We start from the raw sequence: 27,961 nt of genomic DNA, 5'->3' as shown, positions 1-27,961 counted from the left end.
TGCATTTGCATATCAACCAGAAAGAGATGCTAGCTATTCAGAATGCTCTGACAGCCTTCAAGGACTTACTTCATCCAGGACAACTACTGATAAAGACGGACAACACCACGGTTATGTGGTACATAAACAAGCAGGGGGATACACATTCCTGCCCTCTTTGCAGACTAGCCATGACATTGTGGAACACAGATTTGACTTACCAAGTATGTCTTCAAGCTCAATTCCTGCCAGGAAAACAAAATACTCTGGCAGACGACCTAAGCAAAAATCTAATGGACCCGCACGAGTGGAAGTTGGATCCACAAATCTTCAGCATGGTAACACAGAAATGGGGGAGCCCAGACATAGATCTATTTGCCTCTCCCCAAAACTATCAACTGGACAAATTCTGCACAAGGACTTATCACAGACAAGCATGGAAAGTGGATGCCCTATCCTTCAGTCTATCCCTTCCCCCCTCTGCCTCTTCTCTCCAAGGTCTTATTAAAGGTCAGACAGGAAAAAACAAAAATGATCCTAATTGCTCCGGACTGGCCTCACCAGCACTGGTACCCAATTCTGAGGCATATGTCTCAACTCCCTCCTTGGTACTTGCCTCAAATATCTCATCTACTGTCTCAGCAGAACAATCAAATTCTGCACATTCAGCTCCAAACTCTGAACCTTGCAGCATGGCTGATCATTTAATTATTTAAACAACACCTCTCAGTAAATCTGTGATGGATGTCATTTTGGAAGCCAGAAGGCCTAGTGCTAGAAAATTTTATGCTGATAAATGGTAGAGATTCTGTGCTTGGAACCAAGCACAAGGAATGGACACAGCAAAGCCAAATATCCCTCAGATTTTACAATATTTGAATGAGATGCTTGACAAGGGCCTATGTTTTTCTTCAATAAAAATCCATGCCTCTGCCATCTCAGCCCATTACAACACGGAGCCTCCCCTCTTTTCTCATCCTCTGCTTAAACAGTATCTTAGAGGGGCCAAAAATTTAAGGCCTCCCAGAAGATCACCAACTCCTGCATGGGACCTCAATTTTGTACTGGAAAAACTCACCCTGCCTCCTTTTGAACCAGCAGCTACTGCAGATATAAAATTTTTATCTTTGAAAATAGCTTTCCTATTGGCAATCACTTCAGCAAGAAGGGTTTCAGAACTACAAGCTCTCATGGCTGTGGAGCCTTTTATTACATTTTACCCGGACAGGGTGTCCCTCAGAACCAATCCTTCTTTTATGCCTAAGGTGGTATCCACTGTGGCTCTTAACCAATCATTTCACCTGCCAACTTTTTACCCAAATCCGCAGAACAAGGGGGAGCAGATTCTGCATTCATTGGATGCACACAGACAACTAAGATTCTACTTAAACAGGACCAGATCTCTAAGAAAGCCTGAACAACTACTGGTGGCATTTGCTGCAGGATCAGAGGGGAAGGCTATATCAAAGCAGACTATTTCTAAGTGGATAAGCCACTGCATTCGTTTCTGCTACTTGGACCATGGTAAACCTGTACCCAAGGGGATCAGGTCAGATTCCACCAGGGCTGCCTCTACCTCAGCAGCTTTTCTCAGAGGAGTTCCAACCAAAGACATTCTAGAAGCTGCTACTTGGAGCTCGGTTCATACCTTCACAAAGTATTATCATTTGCCTCTCTTCCCCAAATCCAGGGTAGGCTTTGCACTGCAGTTCTGCAGGGCCTTATAGCCTCTCCTAATGCTATCTAGTTCCATCCTCCTATCCATAGCTTTGGGATTCTACCCAAATGTAATGACTGCAACAGTGAAACATGAAGAACATAGTACAGTTGTGTACACTTACCATAAATGTAGATGTTTGAGTGTATTCACTGTTGAGTCCGGGTTACCCACCCGCCATCCCCCTTTCTATACCTTTTCTTTCCTTCACTATACTCAAAAGCCTTTGTGGTGTATTTGCTTTCAGTTGAAGGTAAAGTTTGTTTCTAAAAGTGCATTTATATATTTACTGTTTGTTTTTATATATATATATATATATATATATATATATATATATATATATTTTTTTTTTTTTTTTTTTTGCTCCCCATTTGGGGGGCACCTGACATCTGGGGCAAGAAAAACTGAATAAAATGGTGTCGGCTGCATGTTTTATACCCCTGACAACCTGATGTTATGGAAGAGGAGACAGCAACCGATGCAGGACCCAAGACTTTGTTATTCAGGCCAACTGAGGGCAACCTGGCAGCAGATTACCCTCATGTAATGAATGCAACAGTGAATGCACTCTAACATCTACATTTATGGTAAGTGTACACAACTGTACTTTTCTGATACTGAAAAGGTAGGATAGGCAACAGTACATATAAGAGGTTTGTTATGATTCAGAGGATTATTTACAAGGAACCAGTTGGGTTGTTCAGTGCATTCTTGATCATGTGTTGGATAGGAATGTGGCCATTCACCTGCTGGTGAAGCATTTTCTTGAAGGAATACTGCATCTCTATCCTCCTTTGATGAACATCTTTCCTCCATGGTATTTAAACTGTACAACTGTAGGCTTGCTTGTCTGCTGAATGAGCTTGCTAGCTTGGTGGCACTGAGATTCACTTTTTCAAAGATGTTTTCTGGTGGCCATCATCTTTGCTAGTAGGATCTCAGGGCTTCAGGCCGTGTTCTTTAGGGAATCATATCTCGTCACATAATAACGCAACTTTCTTTAAGGTAAACCTATGTTTCCTTTTGCAGGTTGTTTCAAAAGTGCCAGTAAACCAGTTTGGTAGCCTAACCATTTTCATAGTTGGAATATAAACCATGGTAGAGAGAGCATTACAGTCTTTCCTTACTCATCAGAATCACTGCATGTTTTACCTGATATGAATGTGTAATTTTAGGATAGGAAACCATTTGCTGTTCTATTTGTATCTTTGCTTATAGCTGACATTCTAACTGGTGGATTTCCAACTCTGTTGTCCTTTGCCTTAAGTGGTAGTATGACTACACTCAGATGCTGCAATCAAATTATACTGCATGAAAGAAGTGTCCGCCTCCATTATTTGTTTAACTAATGTCTACCTCTCAGACATCTTCACATTGACCACTTGTTTGTTGATGGTTCCCATCACCAAGCATAATTATCTTAAGCGTAACATTGGGAGTCATGCCTCTTTAGGTACGACATTGCTTCCAGACTTACCCTGCCATGCTCTAACTTTCTGTGCACCTTTGGTTTACTCAAGTGTAGTTTTTCAGCACTTATCATTTATTTATTGTTATTATTATTTATTTACATTTGTTGACCTGGAGAGTCCGACTGGACACAGGTCCGTTTTCAGCGGAGGCTCGGGGAAATAAGCTCCACATTAAGTATTATTTATTGAACTCAACTACAGACCCGTCATTGATGCTCCTCACTGTAGAATATAACATCAATATTCTTATTATATCAGTTCATCTACAACAAAGCTAACATTAACTGGTCAGGAATAACCTCTTTCTATTTTCTATGGCTGGATATGTTTGACATCAGCTTTAGTTGTTGGACCTCTGTGAAAACTGGGCAAGTCTGTGCTTTTATATTTCTTGGTTAAAAACTTAATTGTTAAAGTTAAAGCCTCATTCCTATTCCTTGATTTGCAGGAAAGTACTCAGTGGTATGTGGATAAACATTTGGATTCAGGGAATTCACTGTCAAATGTATGTTGAGGGACACATCATGGTTGCATCTAAACAGTTGTAAGGATGTCCTTGAATGAGAATAAGGAACGGCTTTGCTTTCGCAGACTGATTACTGGTGGAGAAGCTTAAGCTTACCAAGGAGCAGTCAGTCATGGTCTCTCATATATCAGCCAAAATAGTTAGAGATCTTCACGCTGTTTCCTTCTATACAAGGCATGAGTTTTGGTTCTTCTCTTTGTTAATTGAACTGTTTTATTTGTCCATTTATGGTGCATGTTTGTTATTTAGATGAGGCCATAGAACTGCATGCAGTACTCATAGTGAAGTCTGTACAGCAGAGCAACGCATGCAAGTTTTATACTAGGAGTCCCTGTTCTTATGTGCTCTAGTAACATATGCTTGCTTATTGCTTTCTCACACAGTGTACATACTACCCATGCCTTTCAACTGCCCAGATTTTCACAGAATGTCTATACTTTTGCCTCATAATTTCAGTCTGTTCCTCATAAAATGTGTAATTTTTCTGGCAAATCACTGGGATGATTTGAGGACTGAAGTCTCTAAATATACATTTGAGTTTCAGAATTCATATCCTTCAGAAAAAATGCATGCTAAAGCAAACCCTTTTATTCTAGCAAATTTCTAAGTTTATAAGAGTAACATTTAAAATCTGTCCCTATTTTTGGGCCTTTGTCCCCCCATTCTGTCAGGCATTATCCAGATATTTTGCTGTAAGAGGCTAAGAGGTATGGTACTACCTTTCAAAACTTCTTGTAGAACTGCTGTCATATGCCTTTTATTTTTGTTTCTTCTCTAATTTGGGTAGACTAACCAGATTCTTCTTTACCAGCCGAATTGCTTAGAACTACTCTTAACAATACTGAAACTGACATAATATTTCAATTCCCCTAAGTCTGACCCTCTACTTCTCATCTTTCAGTCTTATTGCAGATGTGTTTGCCTTCTTTAAAGAGGCCTGCTGCTTTCGTCCTCCTCCTGTCATGTCACTTATTAATAATGATCGCCTTACTAGTTAACTCAGTAATAGCACAATTTTAACATGGAAGATGACAATATTTACTATCACTGTTGATATCTGGTGGTCCACAATAAAAGGAATGCTGATAATGTTGACGATGCTGTGTTAAGTGCTTCTGTTGAGGAAAAGCAGTACAATGACCAACTGTGTATATGTGATACTGGTATAGAATTACAGCATTACGTTTGTCAAAGTAACATTGAAATGCAAGCTAATGATGAAGTACAGCAGAGATCTGATGACCAATTATGCTGGGTGCAAGGTATTCCTGATATGCAGAAGTTGAAGGATGTTTCACACCCATGTTGTACAGTTAGGCACAGGGAAACCTTGTTTATGAAAGATGCTGAGAATCAAAGCACATTTCAGACAAATGTTGAATAGTTAATTATACAACATCGTCACAATGCAGGGTATGCAGGGTGTTATGAAGATGATCAACATTGTTTCAGTCTAACAAAAACAAAGGCCAAACGTTGACCAATTAATGTTTATCTAGGGAAAAGTTTTTTTTTTTTTTTTTGTCAAAAGTAGTTCAAAGCAAAATCACAGTGCAAAGAAACTTTTTGTAGGAAGTTTGGCTTATACCAGCAATTAACAAAGTCAAAGAAGAATCTATTGCAAATGCAGTCATGTTTCAGAAGTTATTGTGATTCAAAACAATCATTGCAATTATGGAGGTTGGTCTTTGTAACATTTAAGGAGCACAGATGATGTCAGATATGGTAAAGCTGCATTGAATGGAAAGTGGTTAAATAGATGGCAAGTCTGGATAACCAGAACAGTTTTTCGTCAAGGTACTACTGGAAGAAGATGGTCTGAGTCATGTTGGTTGGCCAACCAAGCTGTATGTTGGCACTGACTGAGAGCTGCAGTTATAGAAAGAGGTGAGTACGACTCAGGAGAAGGTTGTAACCAAGGACTGGAAATTTAGAGACAAATCATGAAGAAGGATCGTGAGCTCTTCTGTTCATTGTTGTTTCCAAATTTATATCTAAAGCAATAACTGAATTTTCTGTTAAGAAAATAAACTCTTAAATTCTACCCTGAAACTGCTGGTGTTTTCATTCCTGAGAAGAAAGAAATTAAATGTATAATGGTAGAAGTGTATACTATCTTAAGTTAATCTACTTGTAAAGATAAGCAAGAAAGATTATGCTGTCTCACAACATATATAGCCCTGTGCAACACTTTGCAAACTTTGTTGGCACTATTGCCTCTTAATCAATTTTGTTGAACTCAAGGTAGTGTCAATAACAAAAATATACAGATTGTTTTCATTTTTCATTTCATTTCCTGCCAAGCTTTTTATATTGGTGAAATTGATTACCCTCTTAGGTGACGTACTTCTCAACATATATATAGATCTAGATATATTACTGGCAAAAAGGACACTAACAATGCATTGTATGAACATCGATTTACTTGTGCATTTTTTCAGAAGTTTTATTTCTTTTTTTATTTTATAAAGGATTCCTGTATTCCCTAGAGTGGGTGAATGTAAGTCTTTTTTGGAATCCAGGGAATTGTTCTGGCAAATTCTCGAACTGTTACATCCTCACCAGGAATTAATGATACAATGTCTATCAATCTGCGGAAGTTAAGAGCTGATAGTCTGTAATGCACTGCTTAAAGTGCTGTTGTTGACTTTTTATATATTTTATTGTAAAGTTTTGTGTCTATTTATTGGATTGTCCATTTTCTTTAAAATGTTAAAATTGATTATTCATCACTGATCACCTGATTTGTATTCGGTTATTTATTTAGGAATGGGTCACTGTTTAGTTGTTTTGATGAAATCTATGTGTTTTTTTATATATTTATTCAGTTAAGTTTTGCTGTTATTCCTTCAGATTGTAGACTGTCATTTTTATTTATTTGAATGTGGTATTTGTTATCCTTTTTATTTTTGTATGTACTATAGATAGGAATTATCACCTCCATAAAAAGTGGCAAGTATTTTTCAGGACAGGTTTGGCTTGATATTTGGTATTTTCTTGATGCCTGTGGAGCAAAGTACATGTAGTACGTGACAGTGCATATCTTGTTATTAGTGAATACCTGTATGAGGGTACATATCTTTAGGAAGGCAGCCAGTTACCACACGTTTGCACAGCACTGTTTATTTCATTATTTTCAAATCTAGGTGCTTATGATTTCCCTCTCTCTTCCCCCCTTGGCTGACCTGGTGTGACTCAGTTTGAACTCTACAGTTCCCTACAAAACGGAGTCTACAGGACTGCATATGGTCACCATAGCAAAATCAGTTTCTCTCAGCATTTAAGCAGATTGAACTCTACAGTTCCCTACAAAACGGAGTCTACAGGACTGCATATGGTCACCATAGCAAAATCAGTTTCTCTCAGCATTTAAGCAGAGTAGGTTGCATACAAAAAGCATTTGTTAAGCTATCACTTACAGTGCTGTGTAATTAAGCAGGTCACCATTTTGGTCAGCCATAGGGCTCTTTTTTTCTACTTGAGTGTTTGCCTCCTTCCCCTGTAACTTCAGTAAACTGACTCTTATATTAAGAACTATAATACTTTAGCTTTAGGACACCTTAGGAAACCTTGTAAACTGCAATAGCCATGCTACATTCGCCCTCGCTATGCTCGGGCTCTCTTTGCTCCCCTCCCTGCCCCCAATTTCCTCCCGCCCTCAGTACCTCTAAATTTATAGTACTATAGCCACTCCCCCACTTTCTAGATCCTATCTGCTTTCATCTGGGATAATTCCTCCCACCCCCATTCTTCTACCTACATTTTAATAGCACCTATTAGCTTTCATCTGGCATTCTCCCATCCCCCTTCCAGTACCTTTACCTCACCACTCTATCTTCTGGTGTTGCATCAAAAGGTAAAACAGTTCCTTAACTCACTAGCTGAATCACAGATAATGATATACTCCTCTTTACTACCCCTCTTGTTCGCACCATACCTCCTTTTCTTGTATGAAAACCAGTTTCTCACGGGATTTCAGGTCCCGAAAGGCCATACTATCACCCCAGCTGTAAATCCTTCCACCTTCAACCATACTTACAGTACCAGGTCCTATCCAACATCTTGTTCAGTCTATCAACATCTCAACCCCAGCCACATTAGCTCTAGATCCAAACACTACCACAAACTAATAAACAAATTCCTGAAGTTCATCACCAAGTATAGACTTAACCTAATACTTGGTGGTGATATTCACCTCAACCCTGGCCCACCCACTTCAGATACACATACCCTCTCTACTTACAATCTAAGCTACTAACCTACAATTAATAGGCTAACTAACTCTCTCCTAGCCTGTCATCTCAATATTAAAAGCCTTAATAACAAGGTACATGAATTGCATGCACTTCTGGATGTCCACTCCCCTGAGATTATCTGTTTATCTGAAACCTGGTTAAAAACTAACATTGCAGACAATGAAGTGTTACCACCTGGGTACAACATACACAGACTGGATCGTGCTTCGAGGAAGGGGGTGGGGTAGCTGTACTCTATAAATCTGAGTTGAATGTCACCATTGATGTAATACAACCACCTCAGATTAATAACTCAGTGATTCTTGCCACCAAATTGCAACTTAATAAAAATAAATGCATTAATATCATCTGTATGTACATTCCCCCAGGTAACAATATATCTACACTTGAAGATATCCTGCACTGGTTATCATGTCACTACCCCCAAGAAACTCTACTACTTGGGGACTTTAACATAGACTGGGGCACCTGTTCCTCAGAATCCCCAACCACCCATATTAACCTGCATGCATTTACACAAATCATATCCACCCCTACCAGGATAGGTAAACCCAACCAAAAAGAAAGCATACTTGACTGGGTACTCATAAATAGTCACCCCCAACTGTACACCTCTGTTAATCTCCCTGATGGCCTAAGCGATCACCTTCTCACATATATAATTAAGCACAAAGCCATTAATTCCCAACAACCCTTACTCAGAAAGGTTAGAAACAATAAAAACTTTGACCCTGCCAAATTCCAGCAAGAGTTAAACTCATGTAATTGGTCTATTCTAAAACACCTCCCCTTAGAGGAAGCAGTAGCATACTTTAACAACAAATTCCTTGAGATCCTTGATTTGCATGCACCTGTTCGTTCAAAGAGAACCAAGGCAAAAACTGCACCATGGCTTTCTATAGAGTCTAAACTTAAAATTACCCTTAGAAACAAAGCATGGGCTTTATGGCGTTCTTCTAAAGACCCCCAAGATCACATTAAATACAGGCAATCCAGGAACGAAACAAAAAAAATCCATTTTACAAGACAAAAAACAATACTACTGTAATTTACAGACAGTAAATCAAAATAACCCTCAAAAGTTTTGGGCATGTTTAAATAATCTACTACATCCTGGACAAACTTCAACCCCAATCCCTGCTGCTACTATTGATAAAACCTCTGAAGATGTTTCTGACAGTTTTAACCGATTCTTTGCTGAGACAATTCAAGCACTAGCTAGCCAACTACCTCCTAACTCCCCTGGTCCTGAAAGTAGCACCCCTAGAAACCTACTCGCATTCAGCTTTCATCCAGTTGCCACTTCACTTATCCATACCTTGATCAAAAAATTAAAACCCACTACACTTTCTGCTGATCAACTCCCTGCCGAGTACCTACAAATATCAGCTGACGCTATTGCTTACCCCATCTCAATACTAATCAATCGAACCATAGAAGAAGCTAAAATTCCCACCATCTGGAAAATATTCTCTGTAATCCCACTTCACAAAGGAAGCAGCTCTACTGAATTCTCAAATTATAGGCCAATAGCTATACTCTCTCCACTTGCAAAGATTATGGAAAAATGTATTCATAGACAACTCATGCAACACCTAATCCAAAATCACCTTATGGCAGACACTCAGCACTACTTCAGCCCTCCTAGCCTTTACCAACACCATAAACCACAATCGCAACAATAATTACATATCCTCAGCCCTCTTCTTGGATCTTTCTAAGGCATTCGATATGGTTGATCACCAACATTTAATCCACACCCTGCAAACATTCTGTCTAGATACTAGAGCCCTTCAGTGGTTTCAATCCTACCTGAATGGTCGACAGCAGGCTGTCTTCTGGCAGAACAAACTCTCTAACCTTCTACCTAACACCCTTGGAGTACCACAAGGCTCTATACTAGGGCCCTTGCTGTTCGCCATCCTCATTAACGACCTTTATACTGTCATCACAAATGTCAGCTGTATCCAATATGCTGATGACTCTACTCTGATTTGCTCGGCCACATCTCCAACAGAGTTATGGTCAGCTACCCAGACCACCTTTAATACAATAGAAAATGTTGTCTGATCCTAAATCCCAAACAAACCTAAAATGCTGTTATTTTCACCAACACATAGGTCTACTGCTTTCACCTTTACCATAAATTCAAATGATGGCACAATAATCTCCCCTGACCCCTCTACAAAAACTATTAGGTGTCATCACAGATAATAATCTAAAATTCGACCTACATGTTAACCAAACTATCAAAACCATCAATAAAAAACTAGAGTCACTTTACAGAATAAAAGCCTTCCTTACCCCTCCAGCTAAAATTGCCATAGCTCGCTCTCACCTTCTTTCAACCCTTCTGTATGCATCCCCTCTACTCTCGAATTTAAACAAGACTGTCCTTAACAAACTCTCAATTTGCTACAACCATATTGCCAGGTTTGCCACTGGGCTGCCTTTTAGAACACATCATTGCATCAATCTAAATCAGCTTGGGTGGCTTGAACTACCCAGCCTAATCCAGTATAACCAACTGATTATGGCCTATAATATCCTCTATAATCGGGACAATACTCCTGCACTTAAAAATATTATCACCCCCTATAACAATCCTAGACCGGTTCGATCCTCTAACAAACTACTAATTCAGACTAGCAAAATTAATAACACAGCCGGTGACTCTCTCTTTGCAAACTCTGTGAGTAGATCCTGGAACTCTCTTCCAGTTGATATTACCTTAATTTCCACCTTAGGTCAATTTCAGACTAGACTCAAACAACATTTGTCACTTAACTGGCTATGTCAATGTATCATGCCTGGCTAACTCTCTCTAGAATGTGTAAAAATCTGTTAACCAGTTTACTGTGCAATTTAATTTAATCCTGATTTACGCTCGGGATTAACTCTAACCTGTGGAACTTGTTTAACTTGCTTACTTATGTAATCTCTGTAAATAGTCTGTTTGTAATATGTAATGCTGTATCGGCTTACCCTTGGAGCTTTTCTCCCCTGGCCTCCGCTGAAAATGGACATGCATCCAGTCGGACCATCCCAGTCAACAAATGTAAAATAAAATAAAAATAAATAAAAAAATTTCCCCAGATGCATGACAGTGCTGAAAGTGTTAAAGTTCCTCAGAACATTGCTGCTTACTTTTTTCAAAACATCTTTACAGGTCTGTGTGTCTGTCAGCATACACAATAGTGGCAGAAATTCTAACTGGACAACTTTATACCTGTTTGTGCAGTATGTATGCAAATGAAGTCAATTGTGATGAGAGTCTGTAAATCAGTTTATTGTGTTCGTGTGTATCTGTGGCATAATATGTACATTGGTTATTGGCCTCACCACTGGCATTCTACTCCCAAGTGCTTGTGCATGTGACCTGTGCGAGTATGAGCACAGCAGTCCTGCACAGCTGCAAAGTGTACTACCTACTGTTCAGCACTCACATTGTAAGCATGATTCACAACTACTGGGTATGCAACACTATTTTCTGAAGATGCACATGTTGTCAGTAGCAGCAACACAGATCTCCAGCTGACAGCATCGGTATGCTGCATGAAGAAGAGCAAGACTATGCTTGGTCTCCCTCTTGGCTAGTTCAGAGAGTAGCCTCTTGGCTCCTGTGGTAGCTCATTCCACAAAGTTATGCCAGTTATGACCTTGCTGTGAATTAACCTCAGATGTGGGCATAACTTGGACAAGGGACTAGCACAGGCATCAATATGATGATCTGCAGAACTTTCACCTTAATAATTCCCATGTGTGGGAGGTGGAGGTTAGGCAACAGTAACACAGATGGTATTTATTTATTGTTTCCTTTTTGTGTATGTGTGAAGAACTGTGTTTCCAGTTTGTATTTGTCTCAGGGAGCTTCCCACAAGTGTAAGGGCTACTGTGTGTTACTACTGTGTGATGTGAAAGTGATGGTGGTACATACTGTACATTTCCAATTACATTTACTGGACCTTTTGTAGGGGGCTGATATGTTATGTAGCTATGCTGCCCAACATCATGGTGGCACAAATATAAGCCTTCAGAAAAAAAAATATTACTGCTCTGGGAATTGTTGTGAAAATGAAAGCATCCTGATGCTTTTTCATTCCTTATAATAAATGACCACTACTAAATAATAATTACACTGCACCTTACTAGAGGTTTAACATATATAAATAGGTAGGTAGATAGATAGATAAATATTTATATATAGCTGCAGGTTAAAACAGCAAATGCTTATATGACTGAATGTTTTTTGCAGCTGCAATGTTCACAAGCAAACTTTTTAATGGTGTTTTAACTGTCCCCCTTTTGTATGCAATTCCAGTACAGTAGTATCAGGGAATTTGCCCTTATCCTGCTGTTCTGCAGTCTCCAAGTTGGTATATATAATTCTTAGGGCGTGTGTATGGCTGCTGGTTGGCTTGCCTTCTGCAAAAAATTAGATATATTTTTCATTGTTTTTGATAATTTTTGATTTAGTCTGTAATGACTGTTCTTTCTTTGTTCATTCTTATGATGATTCAATTTTTGATGAGACACTGACATATGAGATCACCTAAATGATCTAAAACAGCATAAGATCAACAGTAAAAATATCAACAGCAAAGTATCTAAACAGAAAAAGTCTAAACTGAAAAACATCTAAACATAAAATATTGACAAAATCCAAGCACATTCAAAACCAATATTTTTGCAGGAGGGCAAGCCCCACTGCACCCACCACACCCCCTGCTAATTATATATACCAGTTCTGAAACTGCACAACAGTGGGGAAAGGGCATCAGCCCTTTCCTAGTATAACTTCAGTTTTGTCAGTATTTTTGTGTTTAGATGTTTCTTCAGTTTAGATATTCTGCTGTCAGTATTTCTGCTGTTTTAGATTATACTCCCATCTGTTTGCCTACCTACCTGTCTAGATATACACACATTAGGTAATGCTCCTCCAGTTTAATACATACATGTATATATGCATCCATGTACAGATATATCCACCCATCCACACACATACGCATACACACACACACACACACACACACACACACACACACACACACACACACACACACACACACACACACACACACACACACACACACAGATAGTTAAATTAGCATAGTGTGGATGTTAAGAAACTTAAAAAAATGCCCTTTTTCTGTAACTAAAACCCTGCCATTGAGTGAAGTATTTATTTGTACTGAAAATAGACCTGTAATTTAATTAGTGCATTTAGGAGGTTATGAAAATATTTAAAACCTGCCCACTTCTTGGGGAGATCTGAAGTAGCATTTTTTGTTTTGTTATGCAACTGTCTGAAAGACATTAGACATGCAAATGACAGCTGAGGGAATCAAACTCTGGTCTTTAGAGTGTCATTTGTTTACAGGTCATTTCATCCACTGCTTATATATCTATATAGCTTGACTGAGCTTACAGTTTGTATGGATGAATGTCTTAAGTTAAAACTCATTACATCTGAGTGACGCCTCCAGGCGCGGTTAAGTCCTACCGACTTCTGTAGGCATCAAATATTGCTTGTTCATATTTACATCAATAATTTCAAAACCATGCTATGTACACGATTTTAAAAGATTTTGTCTCAAAGCTTTCACAATAGCAAACTCAACTGCATTATTTGACCTCTGTCTAGCTCAGGTATATAGATATTAACTGTTGTTTTTATGATATTAATTTATATAGATAATATTTTCAGATTTTTCTAAATATCTCAATAACGAAGTAACACAGACAGAACTCTTTAGCCTCATACAAAAGCTTTCAGCTAGATGAATAAAATGTGTGTGACGTGAGTGGATGCTGAGATATTGTAAGTTGTTTACAAAAAATTACCAATGTAATAGTTGCTGTGTTTACTGTGACTTATAGAATTTGGTTTAAGACCTAAATCCTAAAGAATACTACCATTATAAAATACTTTGTGCTGAAGAGTTTGCCATTTATACTACTATCATAATCCTTATGGTTCCAGAGATGTGAACATTTGTTTGAAATGTGAGGACATAATTTGATTCTGTGAAAAGGCTTAGCCTCCACCCATCAGACGTTAGAGTGCAAACTTCCTGAACTCCATTGGAGTAAATGAGTTTTAGCAGCCATACTGGTTATTGTGGTCAGGTTTTTTAATGTTCTGTGGTGCTGAAGAGCGTAATAGCATGTGCCTGTTTCTTTGCAGCATGGATCCGAATGGACAGCTCCAGGTGAATTCACGAAATTTAGATCACAAGTTTCCAAGTCTGTTCAGTAAGTTCAGTTTGTGTTCACATTTAATTTATCAAATGGATTGGTTTATGTTTTAGTAACTTGAACAACTATCTTCTCATCTAAAGCAGGTAATTGTTGATTTTAATTGCTTCCAAATAAGCATTTAGCACTGTTAAAGAAATCCTGAAAAAATAGAATGTAAAGAAAAATACAGAGCAAATATGTTAGAAGTTCTTAGAGGATTCTTTTTTCCACAGAATAATCGGGTCTATATGATAAGACCAAAGACGCATTCTTGGTCAAACTTAAAAGGCTGAAAACGCAAAATATCGAAGCGTTTCAGGTGTTCTGAACTAAGTTTATGAGTTCTGTTTGTCATACTTGATATGACCAAAAAGTAAAGCTAGGGTACAATGGTTTAGCTTAGAAAACATAAATTAAAATGATGTTAGAAAAATACTTTTAAATGCAGTTTTCCCCATGGATGATTAATTTCATGATTTATATCAGAGTGAAATTTCAGAGAATCCACCATTTGCAAAAATCTTTTGACAGTTGAAAGGTATTGCAATGAACCTGTACATTTCTTTGGAAGAACATCATTCTAGATCCTTAAGAACTACACAGTGAGTTTAATGAAAAACAGAAGTGTCTATAAAATTAATAAATCCTTTTCTCCAAGAGACCCTGTTTTGATTCCATTTGGCAAAATAATCTTACACTGAAATAACTTGGGATTCCCTAGGTATAAGTATGAATTTGTGAATCATACCCAATGTCCACTTTCACTTACTATAGTTAAATACAAAATGTAGAGTTCACAACCATGTGAATAATCTGTATATTCTAATACCATGAGAATACATAATAATACCATGAGATCCATACAGATGTTTTGGTCTTTGTACATGGCGACTCTTTGATAGCCATTATGTTTCAGGTCATCAGAAAACTTAAAGCATAAAATTATCAGCTTTAAATTAACTCCCAACACAACCATACACCCACCCACACACAAATATACCTACACATACTCACATATATACATACTCATACACATACACGCACGTGCATACACACAAAAAGTCTTTTTGCCCAGGTGCAAACTTTCTGCACCCTCATATGGTTGGTTGTACCCCACACCCCTGAGAGTCTCTACACATTAATTCTGAAGTTGTTCATTGATGGTGGGCATATAGAAATACTTCCTTACTGTCCAGTGCTGATATATCTCAGATTTATTGTGCTTCTACAAAATGAAGAGTCAGAACTAAACGTTTTCTGCTGGACAAAGTGATACATAGTGTTGTTGTTAAGACATCAGACTCCTCCTCTGCTTACAAGAACAAAGCGAGTATTACTTCAACATCTTTAAAATTATAAAAGTGAATTATTTTCTAGGTGTCCAGCATGCTTCTCTACTACATGTGTGTGTACAACCTCATTCAAGTCCATCTCCATTGTGGTACAGATGAATTTCAAAAAAGCTGAAGATCTATAAAAGGAAACACTGTGCATACTCTATAAATCATGATTAGGACTGTTTTTTGCATAGCGGCTTATCTGTTCCTTATTTTATTTTATTTTACATTTGTTAATCGTTAAAATCCAGCTGGACTGGGTCCATTTTCAGTGGAGGACTGGGGAGAAAAGCTCCAAAATATAAACAAGTAACAAATTACAATAACAAATCACAAATATTACATGAAAGCAGCCAAATTTTCATAAAAGATTCTCATTTTCAGGTTAGCGTACCGCAGTTAAGATGATTAATAATTACTCTCTTTGAGAGGACTAGTCAAAGAATTTATATGATAGGGCATGTCAATGTATGCTAAGGTGGTTATTAGACTAAGATAGTTGACATAGTAGATAAGGTGTAAAATACGTTAATGCCTATGGTGTGAATAGGTTCAGTTTTGCTAGGAGAAGTCCAGTTACAGGAGAAAGTGAATTAAGTTCTACATGGGCAGATCCAAGTTTCCAGTAGGTGCGATTTAAGTAGTTTTTTTGAAATGAATAACATTTATGGTAGAGGTAATAGGGGTGGGGAGGTTGTTCCAGGCCTTAGCTATGATATGAGAGTAGAGAGATTTTCCTGTAGTGTTATAGCCCTTGTGCTGCAGCGAAGAGTTTTATTGGTAGAGCGGAGGGGGCGAGTAGTATAGTAGTGGGTGAGCAGTTGATGTAGGACAAGTGTTTTTTCAAGGTTGTAAGGATATTGAATGCAGTAGTTAGCTGTTGGTAGGTGAGTAATTGGGGTAATTCAAGCCATTTAAGGTGTCTTAATACTTGGCAGTGATGGGTTCTGAATGTAGAGTTATTGGCAAATTTTGCAATTTTGTTGTAGCAGGATTCAGTTTTGTCAAGATCATTTTTTCTAATGTGGGTTAGCATTGGAGCTGCGTATGTGAGTGTAGACAGAAGGTGAGTTTGGGCTAAGGTGATTCTTGCTTTATCAGTGAGAAAGTTATTGTGCCGATAAAGAGTACCCATTTTTTTATGGACCTTTTGGATAGGTTGTGCTATGTGAACATCAAAGTAGAGATTTTTATCTATTTCTACCCAGAGGAGTTTAGTGTGGGTGCAAGAAGTGATTAGAGGGCCATTTTTGGATGAGATAGAGAAGGTTAGGGGAGTGGATTTGGATTTGTTTGGCACGAATAAATGTAATTTAGTTTTGTTGGGTTATGGACGAGTTGGATAGCAGTGATCCAATTTTCAACAGCAGAGAAAGATTCTTGGGCCAGTTGCTGTAGGGTAGAGAGAGATGGGGCTGTGCAGATGAGAGTCACGTCATCAGTGTGCTGAACAAGGGAGGCTTATTGCATGGCAGTGTGCGGGATATTTGTGAATATGGAGAAGAGAAATGGACCCAGTACTGAGCCTTGTGATACTCCTATGGAATTGGGAAGCAGAGGCGATAGACAGCAGTCTGTCCAATGGCAAGATGTACTATCAAAGAGATAGCTGTTAAACCAGGATATGGTAGGGGTAGCAAAGGATAGGGATGTGAGGGCGTCTATTAGTTTTGGGTGTGACACCATGTCAAATGCCTTGGACAGGTCCAGGAAAGTAGCAGATACAAAATTGCTATTGTTCCTGTGTTGATTAATGTGATTTGTGAAAGAGAGAAGTGTATGAGTTGTACTGTGGTGTGACTCTTCACTTGGTATGTCATAGTGACTCATTGTTCTGAACAGAGTATGTAAAATCACAGTAATTGTGCAGAACGTCATGTATGTGTTTATATAAAATCACTTCCTTTATTTGCCTCTTATACTGAACCACTAAATTTTCATGACATCTTCAGTGTGTTTTTGTGTGTGCCAGATATCCAGCTTGTGACATTTCACTTGTATCTGATGTTTTTCCTTCTTTCCGTTGATTTTTTTCCTGCAGTTATAAATAATTTCTATGTTAATTTCGTATATATTGACTTGAAATACATGAAACAGCACTACTGAAATGGTTGTAAAAAGGATGTAGTATGTCTAGTCTAAGACTACTTCATCTTACCTTACATCTCTGTGAGCAAATGGCAGTTTGTAGTAATACTGAAACCAAGAGTTTTCATGCAGGATAAGATGCTGCTTATTCCTATGGAATATAACTGACTCTAAAGTTTCTACAGATCTTACACATTTCACCAGGTTATGGTGTTATAACTTATATAAATTATTAGTAGGTGGAGATCAGGCAGGGTTTGTTGGTGACATGTTCAGTGTTGCTATTTACGTTAGTTGGTCATTTGGCTCTGACTTATGTTTGTGTTATGTTCATTCTTAGGTGAATTATTTGACTGGACGTTCCCATTATACATTGCAGAGCAATCATAAAAGGCTATTTAACCTACTGTTATAAGGAATACGAAAGATAAGAATGAAAATAATTGATATATAATATTGGAATATTAAAAGTTTGCAAGATAGATATCACAGAGTAAAGATCAAACAGATAACCTGAGGAAAGGGGTATGGACTGCATTCATGTTTCCCCCAGAAATGAACTTAGTAGAAGGTGAGTGCATGTGGGTTAGATGTTTTAGTCATTTCTTGTTTTTGCATTCCAAAGTAGCTACCATGATTACCCATGACTGTAGCTTGGTAATAGAAGAAATGCAGAAGCACCAGCAGTAGAGAGTAATATTGGCAAATGTTTGAAGAAATGACATTAAAAAGTGTTAGTAACTATAATGGGCTGAATAACTTTGATTCTTAGTTGCTGCATTACATGGTAAAGTTATGCAGGGACAAAACTGCTGGGATATTCAGTGGGGAGGAACCTGGAACATGGTCCTCTGTTGTGCAGTTGGTAGAAACCTGAATTGTGCACAGAAGCATAATCAGGCTGGATATGTATTTTGTGGTTCAATGGAGACAGACTATCACTGTAGAAATATGTATCTTGTCGGTGCAATGGGTGTTTCAGATAATGTGTCCATATGGCTACAGTGGATTCTTTTTGGCAGTGGAAAGAAAGAGAGAGAAGTGTTGGAGACTGTCTTCTTCCTTTCTGGATTATAAGAAAAGAGTTTAGGGCACATGTAGAACCAGAGGTTATATATAGCCTAATGAAATGGGGATGAATAGATTTATATATCTATCTATCAATCTATATCTTCACAAGGGACACTGATTTTCAGAAATGTAAAAACAGTGAACACACAGAAAAAAAGAAAGTAAGTAAGATTAGAATGTATATTTTAAGGGATAGATGCCAGGTTGAACTTCTTAAACATTTTTATACTCTTTCTTTTGGATATGTAGGAAAAGAGCTGTCTTCCATAGCCCATTTCATGTAGCATATGGTCACCATGATTATACAGGTGCGGAATATGTCGTAACACCATCTGAGTATTTGAATCCATAAGACCCTTCAGCTGTAAACCTCGCCTCCCTGTGGTCAAAGGCGCAAGGAGAGATGTTTTACAGGGGAAGAACTTGAAAGGCAGGCTCACAAGTCTTCTTCAATCTTCTCAAGACAGAGTTAAGGTCCCAGTTAGAAGAGAGAGGTTTAGGGAGATTTAAGATGAAGCATCTCCTAAGCAAATCTTTACAATAGATTGACAGGCTACTACAGCTTCCAGGAGAACATTGGCAAGGCTGTAGATTGAGTCTTACATTTAACTAGCATGTGTGTCAGATAAATACTTTCAGGGGTTAAGCCTGAAGAGGCTCCATATCATAGTACTTACACTACTGGGGCAATATTTTCAATTTAGATATATAAGAATACTTAGTATCACATTTTCTGACCTCCTAAAAATTTCCTGGCAGAAGAATAGTTCTTATTAGGCATGTAAACTGCAGCCACTAGGCCATGTGATGAAGGGAAGTGAGGGCACTTCCCTTCCTAATGATAAAAAGGTAATTTGTGAATTGAAGCTGAATGAACTTGTGAACCCCCTTCACTAGAAGACAAAGTCATTGTTATCTTGGTCAATAAGGAACAATGAAAACTCAGCTTAACATTTCCTCTAGCTTAAAGTTAGAAGGAACTTTTGTATCAGAGTTAAAAGAAATCCATGTGGAGGAGATCCCTGTGTTGTTCTTGCAAAGTGCCCCTGATTCCTGTCCCAGAACTTGAGAAGAATTTTCTTGCAGTGCAAAAAGATATTGCTTCAGAATTCCCCACTTAAACAATAATTGTGAAAGAAAGTATGGATTAAGTTACCATTGGTGGTTCACATAACTTTGTTAACTTAAGTGGTTACAGGCCATTTATGGTCCGCATAATTACTCAACTTATGTGTTTATGGGCTAGTTATTTTTTTACTCACAGATGCACTGCCAGTAACTGAAAGCCCATGAAAAAACAAACACAGCTGAATGATTAATCTGAAAGCTAGTATGACTTGTCATCGACTTGCTTGTTTCTAACCTCATGGCTGTCATGGTTTCAGCGACTACATCTAAGACCGATAGATAAAGGCAAATATTGAGAGGTTTGATTGTCAGTAGTACTGCTAACATATCCTTGGGATTGCTGTGCATGTTAATCTGAGAATATTAACATGTCTTCTGAAATGAATTCGAAATGAACTCCCTCCTCTACATGAGTCTGAGGCATTTGGCATCAGGGTCATATTTGCAAACAGCTTGTCAAGATTGTATGTAACAAGAATCACCAAACATTACATCTCTTTAACTAATCATTGGAAGCTTCACTTCATGCAAATCCTGACACTGATTCCAGAGATTTCTGTAATGTTAAAGTTTCTTTATATAAGAAATTTGCATTATGAACCATCATAACTCTGACTGATGTATGACCCAGCATTGCAAAAAATGTTGTGGATATGAGAGTGGGCTGAAACTCATTGGAGAAGGTATAATGGGGTCTGTGTCCTTTCATGCAGCAGTAACATTCTACTAGATCATATCTAACACACTCACTGGAAAATCCTGTTTTGTAATGGAAACCAATCTTCATTGTGTTGATCATTAGCCAAAGACAATCTTAAAACAGAATTAGCAAAGTCAGATTATCAGTCAGCTGTTTTCTGGAATGGTTTTGAATGAAACAGTTGTCCAAATAAGGATAGACATACACTGTTTTCACTCTGGGTACTTCTATGTCCAGAAACAGGAATCGGCAAATACTGTGTGAGCTGCTTCTACTCCAGGACAAAGGACTCCAAAATAAGTGCTGCTTCATCTACATGGAATCTGAGGAATTTTATATGAGGATGAGTTATATGGACTAAATAATAAGCATTCTTCATATCTGTTGGGCTTTTGCAAGACCCCTGATACAGTAGTCAAAAGATTTTAGAGAGTCACCATTCCAAATTTCTTGACTTTGAAATGTTTGATCAAGTAAGGCATGTCTAAAACTGCACCCAAGAGATGATGTTTCAGAGGCACATATAATGTGCCTGTAGTAATACAACATCACTTAGTAATATGAGGGAACATATTCCATAATGTTTTGCATATGCTATCCCTGTGCTGCTCTGACACTCTCAGAATAAGCTGACATTGGGGTTTTGTCAGTAGTATTGTTTTGTATCCTGACTCCAAAACACATCTTACCTGAAAGACTCTTGAAATGTCTTTCCAGTTTTGTGTACCAGTTATATTCACCATCTATCAAAATATTTTGTGGATGCAGAGTGAGAACAATAGGTAAATAGGAGTTTGTGTTTTCCTGCCTTTACTGTACAGGAAGATGCAAAGAGTCATTGAGAAGATTCATCTCTCTCATACTGGAGAAGTGGACTGAAAGATTTTCTTTCTTTTATGATATCTGCTTTGTCTGAAAGATCTTCTATCCATATTCAAAGGTTTAGATTAAGCTGAGTAATAAAAAAAATACTGATCCAACTTACTCTTCTTGTAAAAGAAGAATTTAATATATCATTTTACATAATAAAACAAAAATAAGAAGATTGTAAAGGAAATTGCAAAAACGTAGGTATTATTTCAATTTATATTTACTCTCAAACTCATGATCATCTTATTAAAATCTAGCCTCAGTGAAATTGTATGCCTCCTGCTACCTGCAGATAGCTGGAAAGCATTCACCTGAGATAAACTACTGAGAATGTAATTTTGCTATCTGCCTGCAAATAAATGCACATATCTGAAAACTATAAATGTTACAGAAATTTAAAATACAAATGTTTTTCAGCACAGAGTCCTTTTCTCAATGATGTTATGTTGGCTAGAAATAATGGTGATTTTATATTCAACAAGAAGTTCAATAATGCACATATTTTCTTATTGTAATTATACCAGCAACTGGTAATATCTCTCCAACCATAGTAGTTGGATCCTATTGGTATGACTTTTGTTCATGCAGTTTTGCAAGAGTCACTCCATTTTCATCCTGTCAAAGTATAGCAAAAATTAATAGTAATAATAATAGTAATAATAAGAATGCACAATTGTGATTCATGTGCATATTTGCATATTCAGTGGTCGAACAAATGGAAACATCTGTAAAGAAGTGCTAGTTAGTCATCAACTATAAGTGCAAATTTGTTTCCAGCATTGTACATGCTTTCATTTGATAGCATGGAGAAGCATATAAACAGCTTCTGGATCAAGTGTTTAATACAATTAACATATGGCATATACTCTTAAACTGCAAAACAGTATGAAAATGCTTATAAACCTTTGTATTGTTTTCAGCATGGGTAATACATTATTAAGGCACTACAGTTCCACACAAAAGCAATGCAGGAAAATAACAGCTCCCAAATACTTCTTTGTGTTCAAACTCATATTTATTTAAAATACAGTTGTTTTGTAGAAGCCAGAAAAAATATACACACACACATGCACACATACACACACACACACACACACACACACACACACACACACACATATATATATATATATATATATATATATATATGGATTTACTTCAAAATCCTGAAAGCTCAGAATCCTGAATCTCAAAATCCTGAACTCAAAATCCTGAAAGCTCAAAATACTGAAAACTCTTACTGAATCTCATAATACTGGAAAACATACAGGACACCAACACTGACTGTATTGCAGCAGAAATATATACAGAAACATATTACTCATCTATAATTATAAGCAGGGGGCAAGCCCCCCTACACCCCCAATATGGGGGGGAGCTGCACCCCCCACACCCCATGCTACTTAAATATATCATCTCTGAGATCACACTTCACAGAAGAAAATGGCAAACATACCATTACATGCTTCATGACTGCCTGTTATAACCTTAGTCATGGTCCCTTTTAATGTACTACACTACAACATAACTCATCTTAGTGTAGTGAAGTGCAATCTTGGAGTTGATCTATTTAAGTAGCAGGGGGCGTGGGGGGTGCAGGGGGGCTTGCCCCCTGCTTATAGTTGGTTTAGACTGATATGGTTTACCTTTTTTTTTGTTTCTGTATGTATTTCTGCTGCATTACAGTGTTGATGTCCTGTATGTTTTTCAGTATTATGAGATTCAGTATTATGAGTTTTCAGTATTTTGAGCTTACAGGATTTTGAGCTTTCAGGATTTTGAAGTGAACCTATATATATATATATATATATATATATATATATATATATATGTGTGTGTGTGTGTGTGTGTGTGTGTGTATTATATGTTTGTGTGATTGTTTTCGTGTGCTTGTGTGTCTAGTTTAAATATATATATATATATATATATATATATATATATATATATATACTCACATACACGCATATATAAACTACCATCTTTTTTCAAAAAACTTTATTTTTTTATGCTAATAAATTTTAACAAATACATCCAAAACATTTACGTAGAAAGCAATGTCCATCCATGAGAATGTGAATAATGCATATAGAGTAGGCAGTAATTTATTTACAAAATATTTAAAACAATATACACAAAATAGATTGTTTACAATATATATATACTATATGCAATAAAATGCCAAAAGCCTAAAATATGACCATACAATCTAATTAACAATAAGAAAGAAAAAAGAGTATTATAAAAGGATACTTAATTATAATAATGACATAGCTTATTATTTTTGAGAATGAAATATATATAAAACTAGTGATTTATAACACTGGCATAAAACCCCAGAAAACTAGTGCAATCAAAAAGCAGTCAACTGCTATAAAATTTATACTTGTGGTTTATATTGTAAAAATACATTCACACAGTAATTATCCAGTAATGATCATAGTAAGAATGTTTAGATGGATTTGAAATAAACAATGTATATGTTAGGATGTACTTGATAGCTGTTTACTTGAAACCAACCATACCAATTGATTTTAGATATATCCGTCCAATTTGGGGCAATAAAGAGTTTAACCATTGAGAATAGTGTAATTAGTATATGAATATCTTTTTGAGCTAATTAATTCAGAGGGATATGTAAAAGAACAAATTCCCACAAAATTGTATTTTTCCTAACCCATTTTTTTAGTTTAACTTTCAGAGAGAACTAGAGTTTATATAAAGGTTTATAACTCCATGACATATGAAATATATCAGCTTTGTAATATTTACAAAGACAATAATCAACTGACGGGTTGGGGTAATTTTTTTTTAAGAATGTCTGGGGTTAGATATGCATTATTTATCAATAACTGTGCTTGAATTTTTTTAATAGATACAATTTTAAGAGTTATATTAAATGATTTGAGTTGCTAATTACATGACATTTCCAGGTTTATATTGCTCCAGTAATTAGAAAAGATAATGGATTCTTGAAATCTTAATGAAGTAAATAGTTTATTTGTATTTTACAACATTTTTTGAGGTGAAGGATTTCTGTAATTGGTTACTTAATGTTATGTTTGCTTCATTTATATTGGGTTTGTTTGGATATATTGAAATTAGTTCCCCTATTTGTCTCAATATAACAGTGTAGCTTTTTGGACAGTTAAAGGATTTTCTCAAATTGCTAATTAAAACATTTCTATTTAAATAAAAATCCAAAATTGGCTTATCTTTAAGGAGTGAGAAATTAGAAAGATTTGGAACTCTGTTATTAAGCTCTAGGTTAGGATTTAAGTTGAGTATTTACACTAGCATAAATGAATTATTCAAATTAACCAATTCTAAAAGATTTTGAAGAATATGTATTGTATGTATTAGGAAATGATGTAGTGCTGGAATTTTTAAAGTGTCTTTTTTAATAAAAGGTAAGGCTTTTTGGTTACAGTTTGAATTACAAAGTTATAAAATATTTTAACCCAAGAAGGACTCCACAAAAATGATTTAGGATTATAATCTGCTATTTGAAATATTTTACTAGCTTTTATTGTTATCATAATATAATTTAAAATCTGGAAGACTTAAGCCTCCACAGCTTTTAGGATAAATTAGTTTTTATAGCCAATTTTAACTGATTTTGGGAACCATATAAACTTAGCAAGTTTGGAATATATATTGCCAAAAAAATTGATTAACTGTTAGATTGATTGAATTAAATTGAAATAAAAATATTGGCAATATATTTAGCTTAATGATAGCTAGCTTGGAAAGCAGAGAAAGATTTCGTTTATTCCAATTTGTAATATCATTTTCAATATTTGACCACATTTTTGCCAAATTATTTTTAAAATGTAAGGTAGGGTTGTGATAAAATGCTATACCCTAATATTTTGGTGAGATATTTATCTTGATTGATAAGTCAGGAATAATATCAAGCAAAGTGTAGTTACGATTAACAGGAAAAATTGTGGATTTAAGTAAATCTGTTTTGTGGATAGATAATTTAGAAGTGTTATCAACACTATGTAAAATTTTTGATAAATCCGTACTTGCCATGTAAAATATAAATTTATATCATCAGCAAAAGCAGTAAAGGATACTGAAATTCTACAAATCTTTGGTATGAAATGATATGTTCTTTAAATTATAATTAAGAATAGAGGTTTCATATAGATATTAAAAAGGTAAGGCAAATGTGGGTAACTTTGACTTGTACCATTTATTATCTTAATTGGAGACAAGAAAAAAGTGTTTATAAATAGAAAAGTATATGCATTTGAATAAAGTATTTTATAAGATTAATAAAAGGAGAAGAAATGCTAAAGTTTGGTAGAACTGTGAAGAGAAACTCAAAATTTAATCTATCAAATGCTTTTGAGGCATGTAATGCAAGCAAAAACAATGATGAATTATAATGATTCGATAGTATAATTAGTGTACAAGTGTTAATGTATGATCACAAGTTTGTCTAGCTTGCATGAAACCAGATTGAAAAGGAGATATTATTTGTGGCAACATAGGTTTCAACCTATTTTCTAGAATTAGAGCAAAAATCTTAATATCAATATTTCTGAGAGATATCAGTCTATAATTTGCAGGATCTCTGGGGTCCTGGTTTGGTTTAGGAATGAGAATTGTTTTGGATTTATTCATATGGAAGTCAAAGATACCATTCCTACATATATAATTAAATACATATAACACTTTTATAAAAATTGTTTGAGCAAAGGTTTTATAGAAATCAGCAAATAAACCATCTAGGCCTGGAGCTTTACCTGATTTAAAGCTGATATCATCTACGATTTCTTGATGATTAAAGGGTGCATCGATCTTACCTTGTTGAGTCTTATTAAGTTTTAAAAAAGATAAACTACCTAAGAAACTTTCCAATTCTTGGATAGAAAAATTAAGTTTGTTTTCTCCATAAATATTAGTATAAATCTGCATAAAAGTGTCCATGATTTCTTCTCTATTTTTGTAGCTTTTGTTCTGGAATATGATCTCAGTTGTCAAGGGTGGAGTATTATATTTTTATTATTCTTGCTAAGAATTTAGATGGTGTTTGCTCCCATTCAGAGTATCTCTCTATGGTTTTCATTTCATAAAATGTTTAATATTTAACATATAAAGTTCTTTTTTGGAGGTCTGCCATGCATTTCATAGTTTCGTCCTTAAAGTTAGTCTATAAATCTTGATCTAGTCTATTAATTTTCAGTTTTAATTCTGATTCTTTAAGATTATATAATTTCTTAAAATAAGTGGCTTTACTTATAAATATGCCTCTGATTTGGGACTTGGCCCCCCATTGAATATCCAGAGGAATTTGTGAATTAGAGTCATTTTGAAGAAAGTTTTCTAATAGATATAAGCTTTCCCATTTTTACATCATATTTTGGGAGTAAACTGTGATTTAATGTCCAATTATTAACTCTGTTTCTATTCTGAAAAAAAAACTGAACAAATTAATACCAACAGAAATTTTGGAACGATCTGAGAAGAATCTAGGTTCAATTTGAAAAGTATAATTAAAGTTTAAGAAAGGTTCTGATATCAAAAATAAATCAATTCTAGACCAAGATTTGTGACTTGAACAATAATATGTATATTTTGAACTTAGGCTGTTATTCCTTTGAAGATTAAAATGATCAAATAGATTAAAGTCTGATTTGAGTTTAGCAATGGCCTTGGCTGCATAATCTTCATATGTTTTATTATTATTTGTTCTGTCTATGTTTGGTTCTATGATAAAGGTTTTCTGTCCATTACAGGAAGTATAAATGTTTAATAATAATACCAGGTTATACAAAACTTACTTTTAATAATTAAATAACACCATCTTCCACTGGACACAGAGTTATAATGAGTTATTGAATCTTTAGAAGATTTTTTAAATTATAATAGCAATGCCTGAGCTATTTGTTTTGTAAACCGATTCTGCAACAGTATTAAACCATTTTTTCTTAGTGATTTTGGGGCCATTGACTTGATGTCATGTGTGTCTCTTAAATAAATATAACTTCAGCTTTAGATTTATGAAACAAGTACAAAAATAATTTCCTCTTTATAGGTAGCTGAATATCTTTCACTTTCTAGGATTTTATTACTGACATGTAAAGTAATCATAAATTCTAACATATATATATATATATATATATAGAGAGAGAGAGAGAGAGCAACATATAATATTGAAGGAAAAGGAATAATTTGTCAGTATAGGCAATTGGTATTTGACTCTTCCTGTCACAAACCAGTGCCTAACCACAGCTATCAAACACCATGAAGAGAATTTGACTAGGTCAAGCAAGGAATATTGAATACATAATAGCTTAGAATAAAAGTTTGTAATATCCAACTATCTTAAAACATTAACTTCCCCATTACACAGCTACTTTAATAAGAATTCTTATGTAAGGCTTGAAATTGTAAAATATAGTGGGAATTACCCCTATTAATATTTTTTTAATATTACTAATTACACATAGTACTCATATATTTGGCATCTTTGTAACAACTGTAAAATTTCAAGGTCAATAGATAAATGTTGAAGTTTACATGTAATTCTAAATACTTTAAGCAAAGTATAGATTTTACCAAGCTT

At 35.9% G+C, this 27,961-nt stretch overlaps 1 protein-coding gene across 1 annotated transcript in view; it reads left to right on the top strand.

Moving 5' to 3' along the window:
- The window catches only part of B4GALNT4 (beta-1,4-N-acetyl-galactosaminyltransferase 4), a 1,859,522-nt gene that overhangs the window by 499,826 nt on the left and 1,331,735 nt on the right, over positions 1 to 27,961 (top strand). The window contains exon 6 of the mRNA XM_044082670.1: positions 14,138 to 14,205. Within this exon, the coding sequence (XP_043938605.1) occupies positions 14,138 to 14,205 (68 nt within the window). The remainder of the gene's footprint in view (positions 1 to 14,137; positions 14,206 to 27,961) is intronic.

Source organism: Protopterus annectens, chromosome 9.part0, assembly GCF_019279795.1.
Source record: "Protopterus annectens isolate FY-2018-M chromosome 9.part0, PAN1.0, whole genome shotgun sequence".
NCBI classification, from domain to species: domain Eukaryota; kingdom Metazoa; phylum Chordata; order Ceratodontiformes; family Protopteridae; genus Protopterus; species Protopterus annectens.
This window is presented reverse-complemented; position numbering and strand designations above follow the sequence as displayed.